The following is a 24,709-nucleotide window of genomic DNA, read 5'->3' on the forward strand; positions in this document are numbered from 1 at the left end:
TGGGAGAGCCAACTTCAGGACACTGGTCCACAAGAGACCTCCCAGCTCCACGTAATATCAAATGGTGAAAATCTCCCAGAGATCTCCATCTCAACACCAAGACCCAGCTTCACTCAACGACCAGCAAACTACAGTGCTGGACGCCCTATGCCAAACAACTAGCAAGACAGGAACACAGCCCCATCCATTAGCAGAGAGGCTGCCTAAAATCATAATAAGGCCACAGACACCTCAAAACACACCACAAGACGTGGATGTGCCCAACAGAAAGACAAGAGCCAGCCTCATCCACCAGAACACAGGCACTAGTCCCCTCCACCAGGAAACCCACACAACCCACTGAACCAACCTTAGCCACTGGGGACAGATACCAAAAACAACGGGAACTACGAACCTGCAGCCTGCGAAAAGGAGACCCCAAACACAGTAAGATAAGCAAAATGAGAGGACAAAAAAACACACAGCAGATGAAGGAGCAAGGTAAAAACACACCAGACCTAACAAATGAAGAGGAAATAGGCAGTCTACCTGAAAAAGAATTCAGAATAATGATAGTAAAGATGATCCAAAATCTTGGAAATAGAATAGACAAAATGCAAGAAACATTTAACAAAGACGTAGAGGAACTAAAGAGGAACCAAGCAACGATGAAAAACACAATAAATGAAATTAAAAATACTCTAGACGGGATCAATAGCAGAATAACTGAGGCAGAAGAACGGATAAGTGACCTGGAAGATAAAATAGTGGAAATAACTACTGCAGAGAAGAATAAAGAAAAAAGAATGAAAAGAACTGAGGACAGTCTCAGAGACCTCTGGGACATTAAACACACCAACATTCGAATTATAGGGGTCCCAGAAGAAGAAGAGAAAAAGAAAGGGACTGAGAAAATATTTGAAGAGATTATAGTTGAAAACTTCCCTAATATGGGAAAGGAAATAGTTAATCAAGTCCTGGAAGCACAGAGAGTCCCATACAAGATAAATCCAAGGAGAAACACGCCAAGACACATATTAATCAAACTATCAAAAATTAAATATAAAGAAAACATATTAAAAGCAGCAAGGGAAAAACAACAAATAACACACAAGGGAATACCCATAAGGTTAACAGCTGATCTTTCAGCAGAAACTCTGCAAGTCAGAAGGGAGAGGCAGGATATACTTAAAGTGATGAAGGAGAAAAACCTACAACTAAGGTTATTCTACCCAGCAAGAATCTCATTCAGATTTGATGGAGAAATTAAAACCTTTACGGACAAGCAAAAGCTGAGAGAGTTCAGCACCACCAAACCAGCTTTACAACAAATGCTAAAGGAACTTCTCTAGGCAAGAAACACAAGAGAAGGAAAACACCTACGATAACAAACCCAAAACATTTACGAAAATCGGAATAGGAACATACATATCAATAATTACCTTAAATGTAAATGGAATAAATGCTCCCACCAAAAGACACAGACTGGCTGAATGGATACAAAAACGAGACCCATATATATGCTGTCTACAAGAGACCCACTTCAGACCTAGGGAAACATACAGACTAAAAGTGAGGGGATGGAAAAAGATATTCCATGCAAACGGAAATTGAAAGAAAGCTGGAGTAGCAATTCTCATATCAGACAAAATAAACTTTAAAATAAAGACTATTACAAGAGACAAAGAAGGACACTATATAATGATCAAGGGATCGATCCAAGAGGAAGGTATAACAATTGTAAATATTTATGCACCCAACATAGGAGCGCCTCAATACATAAGGCAAATAGTAACAGCCATAAAAGGGGAAATCGACAGCAACACAATTATAGTAGGGTACTTTAACACCCCACTTTCACCAATGGACAGATCATCCAAAATGAAAATAAATAAGGAAACACAAGCTTTAAATGATACATTAAACAAGATGGACTTAATTGATATTTATAGGACATTCCACACAAAAACAACAGAATACACATTTTTCTCAAGTGCTCATGGAACATTCTCCAGGATATATCATATCTTGGGTCACAAATCAAGCCTTGGTAAATTTAAGAAAATTGAAATCGTATCAAGTATCTTTTCCAACCACAACGCTATGAGACTAGATATCAATTACAGGAAAAGATCTGTAAAAAATAGAAACACATGGAGGCTACACAATACACTACTTAATAACGAAGTGATCACTGAAGAAATCAAAGGGGAAATCAAAAAATACCTAGAAACAAGTGACAATGGAGACACAACGACCCAAAACCTATGGGATGCAGCAAAAGCAGTTCTAAGAGGGAAGTTTATAGCAATACAAGCCTACATGAAGAAACAGGAAACATCTCGAATAAACAACCTAACCTTGCACCTAAAGCAATTAGAGAAAGAAGAACAAAAAAAACCCAAAGCTAGCAGAAGGAAAGGAATCATAAAGATCAGATCAGAAATAAATGAAAAAGAAATGAAGGAAACAATAGCAAAGATCAATGAAACTAAAAGCTGGTTCTTTGAGAAGATAAACAAAATTGATAAACCATTAGCCAGACTCATCAAGAGAAAAAGGGAGAAGACTCAGATCAATAGAATTAGAAATGAAAAAGGAGAAGTAACCACTGACACTGCAGAAATACAAACGATCATGAGAGATTACTACAAGCAACTCTATGCCAGTAAAATGGACAACCTGGAAGAAATGGACAGATTCTTAGAAATGCACAACCTGCCGAGACTGAACCAGGAAGAAATAGAAAACATGAACAGACCAATCACAAGCACTGAAATTGAAACTGTGATTAAAAATCTTCCAACAAACAAAAGCCCAGGACCAGATGGCTTCACAGGCGAATTCTATCAAACATTTAGAGAAGAGCTAACACCTATCCTTCTCAAACTCTTCCAAAATATTGCAGAGGGAGGAACACTCCCCAACTCATTCTACGAGGCCACCATCACCCCGATACCAAAACCAGACAAAGATGTCACAAAGAAAGAAAACTACAGGCCAATATCACTGATGAACATAGATGCAAAAATCCTCAACAAAATACTAGCAAACAGAATCCAACAGCACATTAAAAGGATTATACACCATGATCAAGTGGGGTTTATTCCAGGAATGCAAGGATTCTTCAATATACGCAAATCAATCAACGTGATACATCATATTAACAAATTGAAGGAGAAAAACCATATGATCATCTCAATAGATGCAGAGAAAGCTTTCGACAAAATTCAACACCCATTTATGATAAAAGCCCTGCAGTAAGCAGGCATAGAGGGAACTTTCCTCAACATAATAAAGGTCATATATGACAAACCCACAGCCAACATTGTCCTCAATGGCGAAAAACTGAAACCATTTCCACTAAGATCAGGAACAAGACAAGGTTGTCCACTCTCACCACTATTCTTCAACATAGTTTTGGAAGTGTTAGCCACAGCAATCAGAGAAGAAAAAGAAATAAAAGGAATCCAAATCGGAAAAGAAGAAGTAAAGCTGTCACTGTTTGCAGATGATATGATACTATACATAGAGAATCCTAAAGATGCTACCAGAAAACTACTAGAGCTAATCTATGAATTTGGTAGAGTAGCAGGATACAAAATTAATGCACAGAAATCTCTTGCATTTCTATACACTAATGATGAAAAATCTGAAAGTGAAATTAAGAAAACACTCCCGTTTACCATTGCAACAAAAAGAATAATATATCTAGGAATAAACCTACCTAAGGAGACAAAAGACCTGTATGCAGAAAATTATAAGACACTGATGAAAGAAATTAAAGATGATACAAATAGATGGAGAGATATACCGTGTTCTTGGATTGGAAGAATCAACATTGTGAAAATGACTCTACTACCCAAAGCAATCTACAGATTCAATGCAATCCCTATCAAACTACCACTGGCATTTTTCACAGAACTAGAACAAAAAATTTCACATTTTGTATGGAAACACAAAAGATCCCGAATAGCCCAAGCAATCTTGAGAACGAAAAATGGAGCTGGAGGAATCAGGGTCCCTGACTTCAGACTATATTACAAAGCTACAGTAATCAAGACAGTTTGGTACTGTCACAAAAACAGAACTATAGATCAATGGAACAGGATAGAAAGCCCAGAGATAAACCCACACACATATGGTCACCTTATCTTTGATAAAGGAGGCAAGCATATACAGTGGAGAAAAGACAGCCTCTTCAATAAGTGGTGTTGAAAAAATTGGACAGGTACATGTAAAGGTATGAAATTAGAACACTCCCTGACACCATGCACAAAAATAAACTCAAAATGGATTAAAAACCTAAGTGTAAGGCCAGACACTATCAAACTCTTAGAGGAAAGCATAGGCAGAACACTCTGTGACATAAATCACAGCAAGATCCTTTTTGACCCAGCACCTAGAGAAATGGAAATAAAAACACAAATAAACGAATGGGACCTAATGAAACTTAAAAGCTTTTGCACAGCAAAGGAAACCATAAACAAGACCAAAAGACAACCCTCAGAATGGGAGAAAATATTTGCAAATGAAGCAACTGACAAAGGATTAATCTCCAAGTTTTACAAGTAGCTCATGCAGCTCAATAACAAAAAAACGAACAACCCAATCCAAAAATGGTCAGAAGACCTAAATGGACAGTTCTCCAAAGAAGATATACAGATTGCCAACAGACACATGAGAGAATGCTCAACATCATTAATCATTAGAGAAATGCAAATCAAAACTACAATGAGATATCATCTCACACCGGTCAGAATGGCCATCGTCAAAATATCTAGAAACAATAAATGCTGGAGAGGGTGTGGAGAAAAGGAAGCACTCTTGCACTGTTGGTGGGAATGTAAATTGATGCAGCCACTATGGAGAATAGTATGGAGGTTCCTTAAAAAACTACAAATAGAACTACCATACGACCCAGCAATCCCACTACTGGGCATATACCCTGAGAAAACTATAATTCAAAAAGTGTCATGTACCACAATGTTCACTGCAGCTCTATTTACAGTAGCCAGGACATGGAAGCAACCTAAGTGTCCATCATCGGATGAATGGATAAAGGATTTGTGGCACATATATACAATGGAATATTACTCAGCCATAAAAAGAAATGAAATGGAGTTATTTGTAGTGAGGTGGATGGAGTTAGAGTCTGTCATACAGAGTGAAGTAAGTCAGAAAGAGAAAAACAAATACAGTATGCTAACACATATATATGGAATCTAAGGGAAAAAAAAAAAGGTCATGAAAAACCTAGTGGCAAGACAGGAATAAAGACACAGACCTACCATTGAATGGACTTGAGGATATGGGGAGGGGAAAGGGTAAGATGTGACAAAGAGACAGAGTGGCATGGACATATATACACTACCAAACGTAAAATAGATAGCTAGTGGGAAGCAACGGCATAGCACAGGGAGATCAGCTCTGTGCTTTGTGACCACCTAGAGGGGTGGGATAGGGAGGGCAGGAGGGAGGGAGGTGCAAGAGGGAAGAGATATGGGAACATATGTATATGTATAACTGATTCACTTTGTTATAAAGCAGAAACTAACACACCATTGTAAAGCAATTATACTCCAATAAAGATGTTTAAAAAAAAAGAAAATGTGGGTTCAAGTGCCAATCTGGGTTTAGGCTGGGTTCGAGTCCCAGCACGTGGGTTCAACTCTCAATCTGAGTTGCACAGTTTTACTAGCTGACCACACCACAACTCAGAGATAAAATGTCATATGTATCCTCTCTTTATCCGAAAATAGAATGAATATAAAAAGACACTTTCCTATCTTGGGCTCTGGGGGAATGATCCAGTTGAACCTCTGCTGCCCTGTGCCAACATACAGAATGTTGGGGAGGGGTGGGCTGAAGAGGAGGGAAGAGGGAGAGAAAAAGAAAAGAAAACTATAGGACCCAAAGGTCTTTCAAGTGTTGCAACCCTACAGTTGATAATTTCTTTCTTGTTGTCCTAATCCTAATAATTCCAATTAAATGAGGGGTGGGGGAAACACATAAGTGAAGAGTTTAATTTTAATAATTAAACAATAGAAAAGAACATGAGTGTCTACTGGGAGGGGAAGGAGAAGTAAATTGTGAGGTGACCACTCTGTGGGCCATTATGCTGTCTCCCAAATGAATGTGTGGAGATCATAAAGCATAGAGAAAATGCTATTGATCATATGCTCGGTGAGAAAGAATACAAAACTGTGTGTGTGTTCTGGCTGCAACCCTATAAAATGCATAGGGACCGACAGACTCTCTTCTTGATCAAAGTTTAGACAGGCTCCTCTAAAGCCTTTTTTCGATTAGGCCTCAACTTTGGCCCTTAAAAACTGCAGATCCTCTGCCTAAATATTTCATCCACTCACCCTCACACTGAAAGACCTAAGTAAACTCTAACATAGTTCTAACAGCTCACAATGCTATACCCCTAGCCCTCCCCCCCTTAAAATGCTTGCCAAAAACCACCAAAAACAAACAAACCAACAAAGGCCCCTCAAGGCCTCCAAAAGAATTTGCCATTCATTTTAGCCAATGCCTGAGGATAGTCCCCAGACCTCTCTTTCTCAGAGCATTTACTAAAAAGGGTTTAGGATTGTTAACCTTCCTTTGTCCCTTTGAGATGTGTTATGTATCTCCTACAACTGGGGAAAGTCTTTTTCATGGACTTGAAAGACAATTTATTTGAAATGTAATCATTAGGAAGGATAGGGACTCAGTCTCCCAGTCTCTGTAGAAGGACAGTGAGATAGGAAGGAAGGGGGCAAGGCACAGCCTTTAAAAGAATGACACAACTATTAAGAACAGGACACAACATAAACTAGTTAGAACCAACTAGGTCCAAGACTGTGGAAGATTCGACTTCCACTAGACCTTGAGCCTCACTATATGCTCACTGTAATTCATTAGCATCTAAATGACACACGTAGAGGCGCCATGACACTTCCGAGGCCAACCATAAAAGGCCAAAAAGTGGGCAGTGGCCCAATTCCTGGAAATATCTGCCCCTTCCCAAAATTGTTGGAATAATCCTCCCACTCATTAGCCCATAAAAACAAACCACCCCATATTTCGGGGCCACCTTTTGCCTTCTGAGATGGCCCACACTTTGTCTATGAGTATGTGTATCTCTAAATAAACCTGCTTTCACTTTACTGTGGCTAGCTCTTGAATTCTTTCCGACACAAAGCCAAGGACCCTCACTTGGCGGCCCGTCCCAGGGACTCACCCGAGACCTGAGGCATAACTATCTTCTTGCACCCCATTTTTCCTTCAACAACAGGATCCTAAGTTCAATAATGACCAGCTAACAGACAAAGCTGGCCTAATCGCATTTCTATGATCAACTCTTTGTAATTTTCACCTCCCTGACTCTGTCAAGCCCCCACTGTCCCCTCCCTACTCCCTCCTTCTCCTTTTAAAACTCCCAGTCACCTCTGTAAGAATGGAAGTTGGGTTCAGTTCAAACTAGATTCTCTTCCGTAATGCAACAGTATATTACTGATCAAAAGTCTGTCCTTACTACTTTAACTAGACTCTGGCTCTATCTTTGACAGGTTCAGTTGCAAAGAAGCCCTCCATCACTGCATTTGTTTTTACAGTGATGGGATAATACTCATTAGAAATCATTAGCAAAAGCATTCACCCTGTTTCTGAAAAGAACAATCCCTACACACAGCCATGATTACAAGTTTAACAAAACTTTGCTGGGAAGCAATTCTGATTTATGAATTCCGCATTAAACATCTAAGTACATCTGTCACGCATAGCATAATGGTGACTTTTGGGGTAATGATTTCCTAAAATCACAAATGATGTTTAAATTCCCAGTGATTCAAGCATTTGGAGGGGTGTCAATGTGTCCTGGGTGATTGCGTATTATACTCAAATACTAGGTTTATATCATGGCCTTTGTGCTTTCGTTTTGTGTCTCAGAATCTGGAAGTGCAGTCTGGTGGGGGATAAAGCATTGCTACCCTGATAGGAATCTTCCAGTATGTCTTAGATGGCATTTGTGAAATGGAGCAGGACCCTGTGGGGCCCTGCCGGATACTAATCCTTTCTGTGTCCTCATTTCTTGTTTGTAGGAAATAGGCTTCATTCAGCTTCCTTGACCCTCCCTTAGTTCCAAAGAGCAGATTCAAATAGTTACTAATCAGGGAAGGGAGGGAATGCAGAAACAAAGAGGAACAGTCAAGAAACAATAGTGCTGCATGGGGCAGGGGCCTGGTTCCTTCTCATGAAATATTCATAACGATATCTTTGAGTTCTTCTGCAGGAACTAAGGCCCCTACCTAGGTAGAGGATGGCAACTTCAGGCTGAACACCAGATTCCTGGACTACCACCCTGTTACCTCACCACAAACCAATCAGAAGAAATTCTGCACACAGTGGAAGATTACGAAGACACTGATTCCACACACCCCTCCACCTCCCCCACCAATGATTCGATTCTCTCTTAAAAACTTTCACGGAGCAAAATCTTGGGAGTTACACTTGTCTCTGGAGTATTGGCTTTCTTTCGAGCTGCAAGCAGCAGAACCTGTTCAGGAACATTCGCTTGTCTTTAATTTAGTGTTTTGTAATATATCTCAGAAATTTTTAAAACCACTTTAGAAAGAATGCAGGATTCAAAGAGCTTGCATTTATTTAACTTCAAGTTCTGGTATCTGTTTAAGGCCTGGTGTTAGAAAGTCCCAACTCTGGGACCACAACTCTTCCCTCCCATGTTTCTGACCTTTGATTTCTCTCACACCCCTTAACTCAGAGTTGCCTGAACACAGCATGTATTCTTAGGATTCCATGGGTTTATTCTTTCTCTTTGTTCTCATCTTGTGTCCTTTGCTCTTTGACTCTCTGATGAACCTTTCATATTCTTCAAAATCCTGTTCAAGCCTGGATTTTTGGCTGCCTCCACTTCTGCCCCCACCACCTTCCTTTGGTCTCTTCTCCAATCTCTGCTGCAATATCAACCATCTCATCCTACAAGCCTCCTCTGGGTGTCTGTATTTTTTTACTCTATCAGTTTCCTACAGTAGGGAACATTGTACCCCTAGTGCCCAGCACAATTTCTGACAAGTAAGCATTCAGTAAGAGATTATGGAACAAACAACTGAAGCTCTTTTTGCTTCCAGAGATTAATTATATTACAGATTGTAATCAAGAGCTGAGATTTCATTTTTCTTTCTTTTATCTGGTACTTGTGTGTGCACACGAAAATGCAACATGATTGAAGGAAAAATCTAGAGTACTGAAAAAAATATGCAAGTCTGATCACAGGCTCCCCATCCCCTCTGGACTGGACGCACTGAGATGGGCTGTGGGAAGAGATGTACAGACATGTAACTTACGTTTTGCAGCTGGACATGATTCTTCACCAAGTTCTCCGACTTTGCCATTGTGCTGGATGCTTTGAGACTGTAGTTTTTACCGTTATGTGGCTCTTTCAGTTGCTCTTGAATTTGTTTAGCTTGCTTCCTGCAGGTTTAAATAAAGCCATGTATAAATAGTTACATAAATTTATTCTATTCATATTTTTTGAGGTTCATTCATTGCCAATATCTATATTTGTCATTTGCTAAAGCTAGATAAACTCACTTAACAAAGAGAATCCTCCCTTCATCTTCAACCCCACCAAGAAATACTGGCATTATCTGTTATCATCCAGGATTCACACCCAGTGGCACTCCAGAGGCAGACAGAAATGTAATTCCTTGTCCTGTCCCTATTGGATGCAAGAGGTCCCTATCCTTGAGTGCTCAACTGAAAAGAATTAGGAATGCTCTGAAGAAGTGACAAGTGGAAAACTTTGAAGCTTGGACCTAGCAACCACATATAACATACTTGCAAAGTTATATTTATATTTGTCCAATTCAAATAAGTGTGGCTTGACTGCATAGCTTGCACATATACCATAACAGGGGTATATTTTCTTTTTTACAGTTTAGAAACAGTTCATTTATTTTTACCATCAGCCCTGAATGTAGATTTTTATTAGAACTTTTGTAGATAATAAAAATTGTTAACTCTTAAAGAGCACCTACTATGTGCCAAGCATCATTTTAAGTGTTTTACATGTCTCAACTCACTTATTCTTCACGATAATTCTGTGTGATGAGGCATTAATCCTATACTCATTTAACAGATGAGAAAACCGAGGCACAGAGAAGTTAAATAATTTGCCCAAAGTCACATAGCTAATAAGTGGTAGAGCTGGATTTGAACCCAGCGAGTCTGGCTGTGTACTTTGCACTTTGAGCCACCGCTCACGACTGTCAAACCACTTGCCCATGGTCATGCAGCTTCTTGATGGGAAGGCTGAGATTATTCTCAGGTTTTGGACTCCAAGTAAAATATTTCTGCAGATGTGGAGTGACTGTTGTTCTGACCATTCAGTGGCTATATCAGAAGGATGTGACAAATTACTGCCTTATTAGCTGCTCTCTCCCAAGAGCTCTACAGCAATTATCTATCAGCAGAAGACTCAGTACCTATAAAACGAACAAACAAACAAGCAAACAAACTTTGCAGAATCATCCCCCCTAGACTTTTTTGCCTCTTCTCCAAGGTCCGTGCCTAGGAGAGAGCCTTTGGTGGAGACCGTGCACCATCTCTTGCAGTGAGCTTTTCCAGGTAGAGACAGCACTCTATACACCATGGGCTCGAGTATCACAGTGACTGAGATTTGAACTCCGGCTCTGCCACCCACCAGCTTTGCTTTGATTCTCCAAATCAAAATGATTGATTTCCAAAACTTCTCTGAGCCTCAGTTTCCTCATCTGTCAATGGAGTTTGGAAAAGCTCTCTTCCATAAATATTGTGGAAACTAAATGTGAGAACACATGCTTAGTTGTATGGGCAGATGCTGCAGAGGAATTAGAACACTGGCTCCAAGATAAAAGAAGAGATCTTGTTAATTGCCTCTCTCACAAGCAAGTCACAGTATTTGCTACAGGATTTGGAGGCTTGGAGCATCATTATCTCCTTTGAATTTACAATACCGGTGTGATGTAGCTCTGTTTAAATATTTATTTTATCTTTTCAATTATTTGGGGGGCTTTTATCTCGGTTGCTTTAATGCACTTGTAATAATCTATCTACTTCCTAACAGCTAATCTGTAGCCTATTGTTAGAAACAAATCTATCATATCAGCGTTTTAAGAAGCACATGATAGCCACAAAATCCTATCAGGGATTCACTGACAAAGCAAACTGGACATGAGGAAGTTCTACTGAGTGAATCATCATGAAGTAGTAAAAGGGGGCTGGGCACAGAGTCAGGACCCAATTAATTTCCTAAGAATTAAATAGTAGAAATACTAATGATCTTTTCAGTAATTCCATAATTCGGCATCTGGGAAATGTAAAATTCTAAAGGAATTTTCCTCATAAAAATTTCTGACTGCATTTCCTAAATCCTTTTTATAATTTGCTTTCCTTTACTCTCTTCTTGCTCCCATACTGACTCGCTAATATTCCAGAATAAATGGGCTTTCTTTTCTGAACCTGCCTCCTTCCCCATCATCCCTCTGATTTCCCAAGCACACACATTTTTTGCTCTTTCCTCCTCCCCTCAGCAAATGGGAACAAAGGAAGTGAGAAGTGTCTGCCTGCAATCCCATTAGCTCTCTCATGAGAGCAGTTGCTCTGGGGAAGACAAGATATGGGCATTTCACACTGGAACCTACTAGCTTAACAGTGTCGGTGTGATTCTCTAGTTCAGTGAGTTTTAAGTTGCTCTGGCTCAATTCATCAGAAAGAAATGAGGTGTAAAGTGGTGGAATATCAGGCATCACCAGTCCATTGGGAGATGTTTTTTGTAATGTTGCAGGGTGGCTTCCTGGGGAAGCAGACACTGAGATGGAGATAGTGTGCAGGATTTTTATTAGGGCTCTTTGGATCAACGTCTGTGGAAATGAAGGGAAGGAAGCAGGACTGGACAGAGGGAGAAGTTGGAATGTGATACAGTCTCAGTGAAGACCTCCGCAAATCCCACGGGGAGCTCTGAAACTGGCATGGCCTTGCACCCCATGTTGGGGCAAAGGTCTAGGCCTTCAAAGCTTCACATTGACCTGTCATTGGATGCTGGCTATCTCGGGTCAGGTAACTCTTATAACTGTGTAGCAGCTGGGGGACGAAGACCTCCACAGCTGAAGAGAATCATAGCATCATATCAGAACATCCATTGCCTGTCCTTAAGGGCCTTGCTTTGTGATCTAAAATCTCTTACTTCAGAGGGTGATAACCTATAGTGAGGGCAAGTTATGAGCACATCTGCTTTCTACTGGTAGCACCAGTTCTCCTTTTTCCTCCTGTGCTTTCCCGGTTGTGATAGTTATTTGTCCCTGGACCAAATCATTCTTCTCCTGGAATATCTCTTCTCCTATTCTGATTCCATTTTTAGAGTTGAATCATGTCTTGCATTTCCAAAGTCTACTAAGGACTCCCAGCCTTACACTTCTTAGCCCATATGAGTTAAAATTAAAAAGAAAACCTATAAGAATTTATAGTTGCCATGTGAGCCGTATCAGTCAGATTTGAAAGGCTTAATTAAGAGTTTGATTAACTATATAGGAACATATGGGCTTATTGGGAGTGAGGAGAAAAGAATTTCTTTCAGTGTGCCCTTCAAACCCCTTGTTGGGGTTCAATTAACTCAGTCAGAAAATCCCCTAAATTCAAGAAGGTGCTCCTCACTTCTACCTCTTCATGTTACCTACGTTCAAACTTTCATCAGCTAACAATGTACTGTAATATTCCATCGGGTGAGGTCATGACATACCACAGGTGACAAGAGAATGGAGAAAGGACCAGAGTGGTAGGATCTGAAGGATTATGGGAAGGAAAACATACATAAGCAAGAGAATGCAAGCTTTTGGGTAAGTCCTGACTCTCTCTGGGCAGTGTATAGTCTAGTACATTGGATCTATCTGTACTATTTTCATGGTAATTCTGAAAATCTAAACCTATTCTGAAATAGTGTATTAAAAAATAGTCACTAATTCTGGATTCATACCCGAGTTTCCATTATTTTTTAAAATCATTAATCGCTGTTCTTTTTAAAGATCAACATATACAACATGAAGACAGGTATCATAGACTGTATTTGGAAATTGGTCCATTTTTAGAAGAGCAAATGGGTAGAAAAATACAGGTCCAATGAAAAGCAATTACATGTTGGCTTGGATTTCCAATAAGCTGTAGGAACAGAATCTGTGTCAACTTCTCAAGGCCTGCATATGTTCCAAGAAACCAAGGAATTTAATATTTTTATCTGCATTTCTTATTTTAAGTGCAGCTTATGTCATTTACATAAATAAAATACCTCTACCAAAGTTATGTGGAGTAAATATATATGTATATACACATACATACTTATATACATATATATGTATATTTTTAATTCTACCTTATTAGCCCCCAAAAAGCAGTGCTTTGGGCAGAAGGTTTGGTTTCTTGGCAAGGTAAGTGTAGGGCATATTCTAGACGTGCATACTAAATGGTGAAGCAAAGTAGATTTTACAGTATTCATACTTCACATTTGGCTAAAACCTTGATGGGTATCAGGTCAAAACACTATAAAAGGAAATTGTTTGGGTTTTTTTCCATGAAAGGCTAGATACTAGTTGATAATGTTTAGGTCTATAGCAGTGACCTCTCTTTTCAGAACAGTTAACCCCTTAGTGACAGGCAAATGTTGAGCTTTTAATTCTGGCAGGCAATCAAAAGTGCAAAGAACACAGAGTATTCATGATCACAGAGAGGAATGATCGCTATGTGCATCAAAGATAAACCACACACACATACATGCATGCACACACTGTACACATTCACCACAGGCTACAAAAGATTGAGAGTTACTTATGGAAGCCTGATGGACACAATTTGCACAAAATCCCTCTGCCTGAAGCTCAGACTGAGTACTGAGCTCAGTACTTTAAAGAAAGACAAAGTACTTCCTCTGAGAAGTAACCTTTTAACACTGAGAGAAACGGTCTTACTTGCTTTTGAAGTAGAATGCTGCACAGAACATGCCCACGATGACAATTCCAAAGATGATACATGAAATTGACAGCACCTGCCTCTGATAAACTTCTTCACTCTCTGTGAATTTGAAAAAGAGAATTAGAGCGGATGTTAGCACGGCGCAGCAGAGACAATCTCCGTCCTCGTACTTTTGAACTGGTAGGAGCCTTTCAAAGCAAAGTTTTTTTGTTCCTGTCATGAATAGGAAAACATGAGGACATTATTATGATTCAGTTTCTTTGCAACGGTCTATAGGACAGCTGCTTTTATTTTTTTTGTATGTGCATGGCTAAATGAGAACTCATACACAGATATCACCATTATGAATCTTATTATCAAAAGACATTTCATGACTTGAGAACATACTGGGAACATACATTTTAAAAATTATGGTGGGGCCCAAAATAATCTGCTATCAGAACTTTCCTATGCCATTGATGACTTCCAATTTATGTGATACTGATGCCACTGCATTTTCTGATTTGGTCCCTGGCCGTCAGTCTCCCATTCATCCACCCATTACTATGATTGACATCATTAATGAAAGAGAACTTCAATATACATGTGAATATTTACTCATTCCTCAATACCAATGATCTGGCACAGTAACCTCAACCTGTACTACCAAGGTCATATCTTAGAGCATCTTATATTGCAAAAAATGACAAGAATCCAAAAACAAGCATTTCACTTTTCAGACATTGACATTTACACTTCTAGCTCGTTTTCTGAAATATGTCTACTGAAACAGTTTTTCCATCTCATCAAGACCTTTTTATCCGTAGATCTCAGAACTTTCTTTCTGTTAATTATCCTCCTCTTGTCTTCATTTCTCTCTTTATACAGCACAGAGACTATGGTCTTTCCCTTTCTTTTCTTCCTTCCTTTCTTTCTCTCTCTCTCTCTCTTTCCCTTCCTTCCTTCCTCCCTCCCTCCCTTCCTTTCTTTCTTTCATTCTCCCTCTCTCCCCCTCCCTTTTTCCTTCCCTTCCCTTCTTTTCATTCTCCCTCCCTCCGTCCCTTCTTCCCTCTCTCTCTCCTTTCCTTCTTTCCTGAGATCATGCACTATATCCTCTCTTCAGATACAACTGTACATTTTAAAGTTTTTTTCCTGAAGCAGTGTATTGAGAAACAATGTATTAGAAGAACTATCCTCTCTTCTCTCCCCTCTTAGGCTTTATTTCCATTTTCAATGTCTTTATTCAGACTGGAGTACCAAAAAACAGAAAGTAAACCTAAGAGAAATACCACATTATCCACATTTCTGAGTAAATGAAGAGGGGCAATCATGTGGCCCTGGCAAGCCTTGGTTGACATTTTAAATTTTGAAAGGTTCAAATTAAAGAGATAAAAAAACGTGTCATTGAGACCTCATTTGGGCATACTGTCATCTTAAAGAATGTCATCCTTTCCATCCACATTTGTAAGCTCATTAAATCTTCCAACTGAATTTGGAAACAAGTAAGTAGATGTACCAACTTATAAAGAATTCCATTTCACTTAATTGCTGGGAGATGATGACTCTAATGGAATAAGCATGATTTACATATAACAATCTACTCCACCCTGCTTCTGCCAATAAAAAGAACTACGAAAATGGTGGATAATAATACCTATTAATACAAAAGAAATAAGACTGTATCCACTAAACAATGATCTCCGCATAACATCTACGGGGTGTTTTTGTTCGTTTTTAAAGCTAGTCAAATATAGCCTGGGGAAATGCATAAAATCATTTCTGAGTTCAAAATCAAGAGTGAAATGAAAACTCCAAAGACTGCGAGTGGATTTATAGACCCAGGTGTAGTTACAATGATGGTACTCTCAATGCCTTTGATTCAGAGTGCTACACAAGAACCAGCACAATGAGGAGCAGGAAGCAAGGGGTTGGGAGTCTGGCAATTTTGGATCTGACTTTAATTTTAGCCACCTTTAATATGAGTAACCAAAGGTATACTACTTTACCTTTATAAATTTCAATTTTCTGTCTAAATAAAGGCAATGATATGAAATGCTGACTGTAATAAATGTTATAACAAGGAGGTATATGATCCTACAAAATAATATAATATGGAAAATTGACCTATTCACAAAGACCAGAGATTGTAAGTATAAAATAGGATCCAGCTAGGCAAGAAGAATGGGGATGGGCAAAGTGGTCCAGGAAGAGAAGACAGCTTGTGCAAAGGCCCTGTGGTAGGAGATAAAATGGCATGTTCAGGAATCTGGAAGTTATTTACTCTACCCCAGGGCCTTTGCACAAGTTATTTTCTATACTCTCCCAGCTTAGCGGAGCAACACAGAAACAACAGGAACATGGTATACAATGAACATGTCTTTACAATAGCAGGAAGGTACTCAAAAATTTGAAAGAAGAGTGTGATGTGATAATATTTACATTTATTTTTCCTGCAATTTACAGAAACGATTAGAAGGGATAAAGTAAATGCTGAGTCCTGTTAGAAGGCCATTATATCAGCATAGACATGATGGATGTTTCTATGATAATAGTAACAACCATGGTGGGCAGTAAACAGAATTGAAAAGCAGTTAGGCTTTTTTTTTTTTTTTTTTTTTTTTAAGGATTTTCTTATTTATTTATTTATTTATTTTTGGCTGTGTTGGGTCTTCGGTTCGTGCGAGGGCTTTCTCCAGTTGCGGCAAGCGGGGGCCACTCCTCATCGCGGTGCGGGGACCGCTCTTCATCGCGGTGCGCGGGCCTTTCTCTATCGCGGCCCCTCCCGTTGCGGGGCACAGGCTCCAGACGCGCAGGCTCAGCAATTGTGGCTCACGGGCCCAGCCGCTCCGCGGCATGTGGGATCTTCCCAGACCAGGGCTCGAACCCGTGTCCCCTGCATTAGCAGGCAGATTCTCAACCACTGCGCCACCAGGGAAGCCCTAGGCTTTTTTAAATAAATAAATTTATTTATTTATTTATTATTTTTGGCTGCGTTGGGTCTTCATTGTTGCGTGCGGGCTTTCTTTAGTTGCTGTGAGTGGGGACTACTCTTTGTTGTGGTGTGCGGGCTTCTCATTGTGGTGGCTTCTCTTGTTACGGAGCACGGGCTCTAGGAGCACAGGCTTCAGTAATTGTGGCTCGCCGGCTCTAGAGCGCAGGCTCAGTAATTGTAGCGCACGGGTTTAGTTGCTCTGCATCATGTGGGATCTTCCCAGAACAGGGCTCGAACCTGTGTCCCCTGCATTGGCAGGCATTCTTAACCACTGAGCCACTAGGGAAGCCCAGCAGTTAGGCTGAAAATACTTAAGGGACTAGACGATGATGTTCTTAACTAAGATGGAGCTTATTGGAGGGGGATCAGACTTGAACAGAAAGATATCAAATTCAGCTTTGGAGTTGGTGAGTTTTAAAAGCCTATAAGATAGCCAAGTGGCAGTGTAAAGTAGACATTTACATGTATAGATCTGGGTTAAGAGGAGGAGACAGGGTTCTGGATAAAAATATTTGGGGTTATGCATGTACTGAAACCAAGTGTGTTGATAAGACAGCCCCAGGAGAAAATATAGAGTAATAAGAGAACCTTAGGCATTCTATTCTAAGATAGAGCTTTGAGAGACTCCAAAATTTCTTGGAAGGGTAGACAAGGATCCTGCAGAGGAGATTAAAAAAAAAAAAAGGAGCAGCCAACCAGGCAAGAAAAAATAAATAAATAAAAGGAAAATAAAACAAACAACAATAATAAAACCTGATAGTGCCATGGAAGAAAAGATACAGGTTTTTTTTTCTAGAAAAATAGGCTACTGAATGCTTCTAAGAGGCCAAATAAAACAAAGTCCTTTAATTTAGTGACGTAGAGGTTGCTGGGGAACCTGCATGAGCAAGTTAAGGGAACCATGAAGGCAGCGTCCGCGGCTCCCTGGGTCCTCTGTCATGTGTATCCCACGTACTGCAAGGCAAACGCACTTTCTCCAAACCTACCCTGTCTTCTACCACTTAGCCTGGATGTAGGATCTAGAATTCCAGCCTAACTCCTGAAAGCAGAGAATGCCTTACTTGTAATGAGGCAACCATGAACTTCACTGTACAGAAGTTGTGAGGATTGAGTGAGTTAGAATGTACAGAGTATTGCAGTGCCTAACTTGGAGTAATCATTAAGTACTAGTCTGAACCAATATAAAATTGCCATGGGGGCAATAAATGGCTGGACATTGGCTGTTTAATTTGGTTCTATCTAATATATGGTAACTGTTGTTATTATTCTATAGAACATCAATATTTTTGCATTCCATTTTTTAGAAACCCAGATTATAAAGTCATTTCTGAGGGCAAAACCAATCTTTGGCTCGACAGGAATTGGTAAAGTGTGTTTGCATTGTCTCCCAACTCTGTTCCTTTTTCTCTTCTGTGGTGCACAGGACTCGCTCCTCTCTTTTTATATGATCATATTTCATATTATAAAGGTGGAAAAAGAGAAGGTAATAACATTATGGTGAATTTTCGGAAACTGACATTGGGCCAGCGGAAAAAAATCCTTTCGGCAGGCAGCCTGGCCCAAGACTCTGAAAAACACCAGTGCTGCCCTCTTCTAACCCCCCTCTTCCCCTGAACCCACCTCCCTCAGGGAGCAGCGTGGTTGGCCAGTGTTACCCCTCGGTTTAAACACCAAATACAACTGTTCTTATCTTCTTTCATCCATTGTCTTTATCAGTAATGGGGAAAATACTACATACTTCACATATTTGTTTACAGATTCAATAGGAGAGCACAAATAAAGTGTCCATCTAGTGGCATGTAATGGATACACAAAATGCCAGTTTCCTTCCTTTTCCCTTTTTCTCCTGAAGCCAGTGTTGAAGCAAAAAACCAAAACAAAACAACTGGTCTTTAAAATACTCTACTTCTCTTATGCAAAACTCACCTTACCCACATGCAGTCAGTGACTTGCTGCCTCAGGGCCTCTCTGCCTGTGCCCTGAGACCTATACTGAAGGAATTTGTTTTACTGTTGTTTTATTTACTGATCATTCCTTGTACAATGCCTCTTGTTAACTGAATTTTTCAACTAGTAGTTCTGAATTTCCTAACCAGATGTTTTAGCAGATGAAATGCAAGTGATCCTCCTTGAGGAGGGGTTCTGTCTTTTACATTCTCCCCCATACAGACTCTCAGAAGAAAAGTGTGCTCCTGATGCCCAGAGACCCAGAATCCTTGGAAAACCTGTGGGTACAGCACTGTTTGCTAAACCAGACAGCTTACAGTTTAGGTCCTATATGCAAAGCTGCCTGAGGAAAATGCTCTTGGAAGCTGTAACTCTCTTTAGACTGCTGAAAGTCTCTCTGTGAATACTTGTTAAACTCTACTACATTTAAAAAAAAAAATTATGCCCATAGAAAATCATAGCTGCAGCTTTTATATACCATTTCCCTCTGGTTAGCTCTACGTTAAGGATAGACGTGTGGGTGACCACATCCCTGTATATATGAAGGAATGGGAAATGTTCTAAAAGGCAGCTCCACATCCCCTCCAAGTATGGAGCCCTGGGATCCCACTGCCTCTTGGGAATCTTTCCTTTGTACCATCAGTTTTAATTAAGTGTGTAAGAGATAAAATTCAAGCATGATTTCCTGAAATGTGTTGGCATCCAAGTAACGTGAAGCTTAAACACAGACACACACACACACACACACACCTGTAAGCCTGTAAGTCATATACAGGAGCAAAACTTTTCTGCCTAGACCACCTCAGAGTCAACATATGCAAATAAGACCCTTTGTGATGCCACCAGTAGGTGTCAGTGCCAGCATGATTACTCTGACAGTTCATTATGAAAGTCAACCTAACAATATCACCAGGGCTCCTTCTTATCCAAGAATTCATTATCGGAAGCTCTGCAGATAAAAGTCTACACAGAGAAGCAAAAGTCATTATAAGACAGCAAGTTCACTAATGATCCCACCATTTATGAAATTAGTCTTCATTCTTGTTTTCCTCCCTGCCTACTTCTAGCATTTATTTCTATTCATCAAGTCAACCTCATAATCTGGGTAGGTCAGTCTCTCCCTGATTGTAAGCCTATGAATTTTTGTCATAATTTTAACTGGATTAAGCGTAAGTGGATTTATTTCAGTTTTAATTATTCTTGGAACAAAAGAGCCTCCTCCCAATTCTGTTCTTAAAAGCCAACAAATGTTGGAGATAGATTAAAATACTAGGCGCTTACAAGGAGCTGCAAATGAACAGTGATCAGGAAAGAGAATGACAGGAAAGAGAATATTTAGAATGTTAGAAACTGGGATTTGCACTTTTCAACTTGAAGACAAAAATGAACAAGCGCCAAATGGCCTGATGACTGCACTATTAAAGAAAAAGAAGCATTTCATTAAGGTGAAAGAGGTCCTGAAGGCAAATGAAATGGGTCCTCACCTTGAGATCAATGAGATTAAACACACACTGGCAGGGAGGGGTAGTGAGAGAGTATGTGATGAGAATATCAGGAAGATTGAACAAGCGACGGCCTAGACTCATGGCAAGGATCGCCGAGAATGCTGCTTGGCAGAGGGGATAGGGGTCCAGCCCAACCATCTGAGTGCAGAGGAGCTGAGATGACCAGGAGGTACTGAAATGCTCCATATCTTTAGCGTGGTGTTATTTCTACCTGGAAGTCCCTTCCTCTTCCCTGCTTGCAGAACTCCCACCATTACGGGTTGATGTGTGTCCCCCACTGCACAAAGATTTTGAAGTTCTAACCCCAAGAACTGTAAATATGAACTTCTTTGGATATAGCGTTTTGCAGATGATCAAGTTGAGGTCATTAGGATGGACCCTAATCCAATATTACTGTGTCCTCATCAAAAACAGAAATTTGGACACAGAGAAACACACACAGGGAGAACGCCATGTGAAGATGGAAGCAGAGTTTGGGGTGATGCATCCACAAGTCAAGGAAGGCTAAAGATTTCCAGGAAACCACCAGAAGCCAGGAGAGAGGCAGGAACAGATTCTCCCTCACAGCCCTCAGAAGGAACGAACCCTGCCAACACCTTGATCTTGTACTTCTAGCTTCCAGAACTATGACACAATACTGACACAATACATTTCTGTTGTTTAACTACCAGTTTGTGCTACTTTGTTATGGGCAGTCCTAACAAACTAATATAGCCAATGATCCATAAATACTATCAGAATAAATACTATGCAATGTAAGTACTATCCAATCTGAAAACTCTTCTCAAGGTCCCGTTTGCATTCCTTTTGCATCTTTCCATAACTGCATTGTCTTGTGCCAAAGATGCACGTATCTGTTTTCCCACAACCCAGTCTGAGAGCCCTCAAAGGCAAGAGCATCTTCATTACTGGACCCTTGCACCTGGCTTGTGCTTGCTCTGTACAAGGGAGGGTATTCAGTAGGCCTTCGTTGAACTCAACAGCTTCTGGGTTGGATGTCTAATGACACTTTACTGGTTGGGCCCTCTGCCTGGTGAGGTAATAAAAAGAGGCAACATTTTCTTAGACGGGGGTCCTTTTACCCCAGGGATTCATTCTTTTGCTCTTCCCCATCCACTGTGGAAGGGCATCATTTAAAATACTTCGAAAAAGTAAAATAATTACTTCATAATAAAATGTTAACTTTTAAAATTATATTTTATCTTATTTCCATACAAAGTGCTTTGAGATATACATTATACATAAAAATTGATATTTAAGGGGAAATAACAGTTTAAATTCATATACACATTTATTCTCAACCTGTAATTTCCTTTTCTTCCCGCACAGTCCCCACCAAATATAAACCTTCCCATAATAATCCCTTATCTCTCTCCCTCCTTTCCCAAACAGTATAGCTCTGGCCGACTATAGATAAGTGAATGCTATAAAACACATTAGGAAAAAAAAATGAAAAGCACTGGGTCTTCTCATTGGTATGCTTAACATGCACTGGCTTTGCAAGTGCTATTTCTCCCACAAATAAATTATAAGTAAAAAGCAAATTCAATCAAAATAAATCTATTGGTGAGTTTACAATGCTATCATAAAACCAGACTTTGACTTCTGGCTTCAGGGTTAAAGGGTGTGAGAACTCTATTTTTCCTGAACCTGTAATAATTGTCCCCCAATCCATATTCTTAACCCCAGTTTTTATCACTTAGGATTCACTGTTCATTGGCAAAGTTACATTCTAAGAGCAAGACATGTGACTTGGAATGATAACATGCTATTTTCTTGACAATGGGGAGAAACTGACCTAGTGGTTTATAGTTCTTTTACTGTTTGACTTGTTCTGATAGAGTGAGAAATCGCATCCACTAAATCCATTTAAACCTTGCTTTACAGAACACTCAGGCCCAAAGTAACACCCAACCCTTCCCAGTCTGGTTTAATGGATCTCCACCTCCCTCAGCCAGGTGAGGTGTAAGTTAAAGGAATCTTAACTCCTATTGCCTTAAATATTAGGGGTGACCTGGCATGATCTATAAGCATCATCTGCAAAGTCAGCTATTTACACAGCTACTTAGGGTGATAGCCCTGTACCTATTTGCACTTCTCAGGCCCATGTTGTAAGTATCCCATCAAGGGCTGTCCTGAGTCAGGTTGGGTACCAGACAGCAAAGCAGAGGCCTCTGCACTCTAGGCAGTGGTTCTCTACCCTGGCTATAGCTCTGAAATAACTGCAAAGTTTTTCAAACACACCTACAACTGGGCCCCACCCCAGAGCCGGAGATCTGAATTTCCAGCACTGTGACTCTAGATTTGTATTTGTTCAAATCTACTTAAGGCAGCCAAGACACAGTAAAAGAAGCAAAACACAAACAAACAAACAAAAACAATAAAGGAAAAATTAACTTTAGTTATAAATTTTATTTACCCAGCATATTGAAAACAGTATCACTTCAATGTGGAATCTCTATTAAAAATGTTAGTAAAATGTCCAGCAACAGATGAATGGATAAAGAAGATGTGGTACATATATACAATGGAATACTACTTGGCCATAAAAAAGAATGAAATAATGCCATTTGCAGCAACATGGATGGACCTAGAGATTATCATACTAAGTGAAGTGAGTCAGAGAAAGACAAATACCTTATATCACTTATATGTGGAATCTGAAATATGACACAAATGAACTTATTTATGAAAACAAAAACAGACTCACACACATAGAAAACAAACTTATGGTTACCAAAGGGGTAGCAGGGGTTGGGGGGGAGAGAAATTAAGAGTTTGGGATTAACATATACCCACTACTATATATAAAATAAGTAAACAACAAGGATCTACTGTATAGCAAAGGGAACTATACTCAATATCTTGTAATAACCTATAATGGAAAAGAATCTGAAACAGAATATATATTTATATAAAACTGAATCACTTTGCTGTATACTTGAAACTAACACAACATTGCAAATTAACTATACTTCAATAATAAAATAAAATAAAAAGTTCACAAGCGCTGATGTCAGAAAGACTTGTGTCAAGTGATCCTTCTGTCATTACAAAACGTGACTTTTGAGTTTCATCTCTTTTACCTAAACAAAGGGCAGTAGGGGGTAATTATGGATATGCAATAATCTTATGCTGTAGCTATCCGTGTCCTTCCTTCACAGTTAAGTTAAAAGAAACAAATTGTCATCCAGCAGTGATACCAACAGGAGCTTGGTGACAAGTTTATTTCAGCATGGAGTAAGCTACAGGATCCAAGAAGATGACAGAGTTAGTTCCAAAAGGTAAGTACAGTAATGGTTCGACAGAGGCAGAAGCAACAGAGGATACTTGCAAAGAACCTCTGGAAGATATATCCAAAAGCAAGATAAACCACACATGACCCATAAGGAAAGGGATTCAAGCATCCGGCTATAGCTGAATCAAATAGATTTTAATGTATCTGGAAAATTCTCAAGTCTCTGTGGTGTTTATGTATATAATCTTCAAGAAAAATATGTAGAGAATTCAAGTTTACTCTGTCTTAGCCATATCATAGCAATCGTTCTTGTCTTGTAACAGCAGTTGTATCCAGAGAGCTGCAGAGTCTGCTGTCTTGCCCACATGCCCATTCATGTTTAGAGAAAAATAAATATCTTTTGGCATTATGGGCTGTAATAACCATGTCTTTTATTTTCTATTTCTGTTGCTTTGACGTTTGGGCCTTGCTGACCCTGAAGGGACGGCCCCTCCCAGGATTAGCCGATTCCTAGAGGTAGTAAGCCACTAGCTTACGAGTGTACTTTTCAAATACAAACCAACCAATTCAGAGAGCACACTCCCAACCACCACCTTATCAGGCTCTCACACTTTGGGCTACTGTCCATCTGTCCCACTCATTCCAGGCTCAGGTACTAGACAACTAAGGACAGTCCCCATGCCCCAGAGTCTGCTGAAATTATTCAAACTAGCGAATTCTAAGCCTACTTACCCTGCCTCACCCACTGCTTCCTGTGGAGGCCACAACAAAGGCTTTTGCCCACAGTTCCTCCTTCTCCTGGGCCTCCTGACTCAGCTGGGTATCCCCTCATGGGTCCCTGAGAGCAGGCTGTGGTCCCCCTGCTTGGGAATGTGAATAATAAACTATCTTCTCAATGGCAGTTGTTTCATGCTCTGTTGGCCTTACTATTTCTCAAATTTTCTATTAATACACTATGTTTTGGAACATAGGCTATTCAAACAAATGTTTTAAAAGGATTGTGTGACATGCTAAGGAATTGTAAATACTTCAAAAAAGGCTGAACGTTTGCTTTTCTAAAGCAAAG

At 39.8% G+C, this 24,709-nt stretch overlaps 1 protein-coding gene across 10 annotated transcripts in view; it reads right to left on the bottom strand.

Annotated features, from left to right (window-relative positions):
• Nucleotides 1–24,709, bottom strand: part of NRG3 (neuregulin 3) — a 1,099,553-nt gene that overhangs the window by 32,299 nt on the left and 1,042,545 nt on the right. For all 10 annotated transcript variants that reach the window (XR_009005576.1, XM_007177918.2, XM_057530336.1 and 7 more), the window contains exons 5-6: nt 13,980–14,082; nt 9,330–9,456 (exon numbers count right to left, since the gene is read on the bottom strand). Coding sequence is in view for 9 of the 10 variants with exons in the window: in XM_007177918.2 (XP_007177980.2) it covers nt 9,330–9,456; nt 13,980–14,082 (230 nt within the window). In the remaining variant the exon portion in view is untranslated. The remainder of the gene's footprint in view (nt 1–9,329; nt 9,457–13,979; nt 14,083–24,709) is intronic.

Source organism: Balaenoptera acutorostrata, chromosome 16 (assembly GCF_949987535.1).
Source record: "Balaenoptera acutorostrata chromosome 16, mBalAcu1.1, whole genome shotgun sequence".
Taxonomy (NCBI): domain Eukaryota; kingdom Metazoa; phylum Chordata; class Mammalia; order Artiodactyla; family Balaenopteridae; genus Balaenoptera; species Balaenoptera acutorostrata.